At 36.0% G+C, this 3,160-nt stretch overlaps 1 protein-coding gene across 1 annotated transcript in view; it reads right to left on the bottom strand.

Moving 5' to 3' along the window:
• Positions 1–989: 989 nt before the first annotated feature.
• Positions 990–3,160, bottom strand: part of LOC106457307 (protein Wnt-7b-like) — a 15,047-nt gene continuing 12,876 nt past the window's right edge. The window contains exon 5 of the mRNA XM_022383180.1: positions 990–1,090. Within this exon, the coding sequence (XP_022238888.1) occupies positions 990–1,090 (101 nt within the window). The remainder of the gene's footprint in view (positions 1,091–3,160) is intronic.

The raw sequence follows: 3,160 nt of genomic DNA, 5'->3' as shown, positions 1-3,160 counted from the left end.
TGTAAGGATGATCATTGAATGCCTACTCCTTTGTCAATTGTTGATGAGCAGCATACTTGTGAAAATTACCATTGATAGTATTCAGCTATTACTACAGTGACAATATTAGCCAAGAAAGACCTTCAACGCTACGAACAAAGCTGAAATACTCATATTAAACATACCATTCGCAAGAACAAAGCTGCACAAACAATAGAACAAATAGGCCAACTAGGATACTCATACATAGGCAGCAAGGTCCTTCATGTCATGCATATGAACAAAGTTGTAAAACTTTTAAGTTGACTAAGATAGATTAACATAGACAGCAAAGTCTGACACACCATACACACGAACAAAATTGTGCAAACATTAAGCCGACTATGATAGTCATATATAAGGCAGCAAAGTCTGACACGCCATACATACAATTAAAGTTGTAAAACTGTTAGATTGACTATGATAGCTATACGTAGGCAGTAAAATCTGACGCGTCATATGAACAAAGTGGTGAAATTTTTAGGCTGACTAGAATAGCCATATAAACACAGCAAAGTCTGCCATTTTTATAACGAAAATGTCTCAGTTTTGTTCTTAGAAATTTCTAGACCTATGCCGATTTTTTTAAAAACAACGAACAATGTGTAAAGGAATATTTTATAAATCACTCTTCTCAGATTATTATCTCTTCCTTTTCATTGTATGACCTACTTTTCCATACTTCACTGTACCAGTTCATGTTTATTTCACATGTGTTGTTAATGTGAAGTGAGTGATGCCACGGTAATCACACGGTGCCAAATAATAACTTTCATATGTGTTTATTTAAGTTTGTTAACTTACATGTGTAATGGGACACAGGGTCCACCCACTGATTATAGAAATAACTAAAAGATAATATTGGTAGAAATAACTGCGAAAAATAGAATCAATGCTAGACAATGTTTGTTTGTTGTTGTTGCTGTTGTTTTGTTTTTTGAGAAGATAAAAAAATACAACAGAACTTCATCTCATAACTGAAAAGAAAAACCACACTGGTTCATTATTGCAAAACAACATTCACTACGGACATCTTCTACTGACATTTCGTCCCACTGTCGCTGTTCTTCTGCTGAAGAAACATATAACAAAAATATCTGACCAAAGTTAAAAATCGTAACTAGACCGGTTGTGAGTCATTCTAAACCTGGAAGTGCTTAAAATGTTCCAGGGATTCAAAATAATAAGTTACTCCAATTAAAAATACTGAAAAACTTGTTGTCTGTATGGTTTGTTAACAACCCAGTATTCAGTTAAATGTGAGGGTATGAACAAACACACCAGAATCGAGTGCAGATAACAAAAACTGATACTGGTAGACATTACATCTTTCAGCCAGCCTTGGTATGGTCACTGTTATCATTACACTTTTCCGCCAGTCTTGGTATGGTTATTGTTATCAGATATGGACTCGTATAGTTTTAAGACATTACACTTTTCCGCCAGTCTTGGTATGGTTATTGTTATCAGGTATGGACTCGTATAGTTTTAAGACATTACACTTTTCCGCCAGTCTTGGTATGGTTATTGTTATCAGGTATGGACTCGTATAGTTTTAAGACATTACACTTTTCCGCCAGTCTTGGTATGGCTATTGTTATCAGGTATGTACTCGTATAGATTTAAGACATTACACTTTTCAGCCAGTCTTGATATGGTTATTGTTATAAGTTATGGACTCATATAGCTTCTTTCCTACAAATTCCCATTTAAAGCTATTTAGGAACACATGAAATCCCTATTTTTTATGAATACAGTATGTATATATGTTGTTTCTTGTCAGAAATGTTAATATATTGTCTCTTCTTTTTTATCATTGCTTTCAATTTATAGAATTATTTTTAAAACAATAGGACTAAAACTTCTGAGTTAAAGTGGATGAAGTCAAGCTCAGCGATTAGCTGACTCTACTATACTAACCAAACAAAAACACTTCACAGTATGACATTAATTCGTTGCAAATAATCATATTTAGCTCACCAAAGAACAATATATACAATAACCAGTATGAATTTCACTGGCATTGATACAGTTCCTGTATGTTTGAGAAATATTGATAATTAATAGTGGAGAAAATTATCTGGGGAGTTTTTTTTTATCTCATTCCTCTATCCATGCGAAAGAAGCTTCTGACGCTACGTAGTGAGTTAAGACGTAAATGTACACAATGTCCAAGGAGGTCCCATAAAATGCTATGGGTTTTAGACACTGGGAGTTATCATTAATCAGATCAACGTCTGTGGTCTGATCACACTAGCGTAAGGGCGTGTCTATCTGAAGCATAATAAGATCCGATGCTTTACACACACACCATAACTAAACTGCCTCCATAGCGGTCAAATTCAATGATGTTACATTAAGCATGTTGTTTACCACTGGATCTCCAGACATAAACCCTTCTGCTTCTGGTATCGAGACATGAACCACTGATCTACCTATGTAGAATAGAGGCACCTAATGATATAGCTACCAATTCTGCTGGTTTCATCAAAAGTTCAAACGAACTGGGCACTGATATTCAGTAACTTAAGGTTCATTAGCTTGCTGTTTAACTGCCCAATATATTAAACACTATTTTGGGGGTCAAAATGACAACATCTTGCAACGACATTGGAGTTCGAAATGACAATCCGGGGAATAAGTACATCTTATTCCCGCAGTGATTTGGCTTGTAATAAAGATTTGTACGTTTGTGTATTAGAACACATAATTCCGCTAATTGGTTGCCGCCAGCAAGCATCAAAGTGGAGGATATAGCTTATAAGGCTTAAACCTAATTCGATTTAATGGTACGTGAGTCATGCGAATTGAATTTAGGTCTGATATATCCTTACAACTATGGGCCAGGTGTGGCCTGGTGGTCAGAGTGTCAGGACTGTACATCCGACGATTCGCAACCGGTTGCTACAAAAGTATGTTCCGAACTTTGGGGTCGTAGGCGCACTAGATGGGATCGTAGGCGCACTATAAGTGTGACGGTCAAATACCACTATTAGATCAGGAAAGAATAAATCAAGATGTTGACTAGATGCTGTTGATTACATGCCTTCCCTCCAGCTTATGAGCTAAAAATTAGGGACACATATGCTCAGATACCTTTTATGTAGCTTTGAGCGAAATTTTGAAACAAACAAACCCCAGC

This window comes from Limulus polyphemus, unplaced genomic scaffold (genome assembly GCF_000517525.1).
Source record: "Limulus polyphemus unplaced genomic scaffold, Limulus_polyphemus-2.1.2 Scaffold315, whole genome shotgun sequence".
Classification (NCBI taxonomy): Eukaryota; Metazoa; Arthropoda; class Merostomata; order Xiphosura; family Limulidae; genus Limulus; species Limulus polyphemus.
This window is presented reverse-complemented; position numbering and strand designations above follow the sequence as displayed.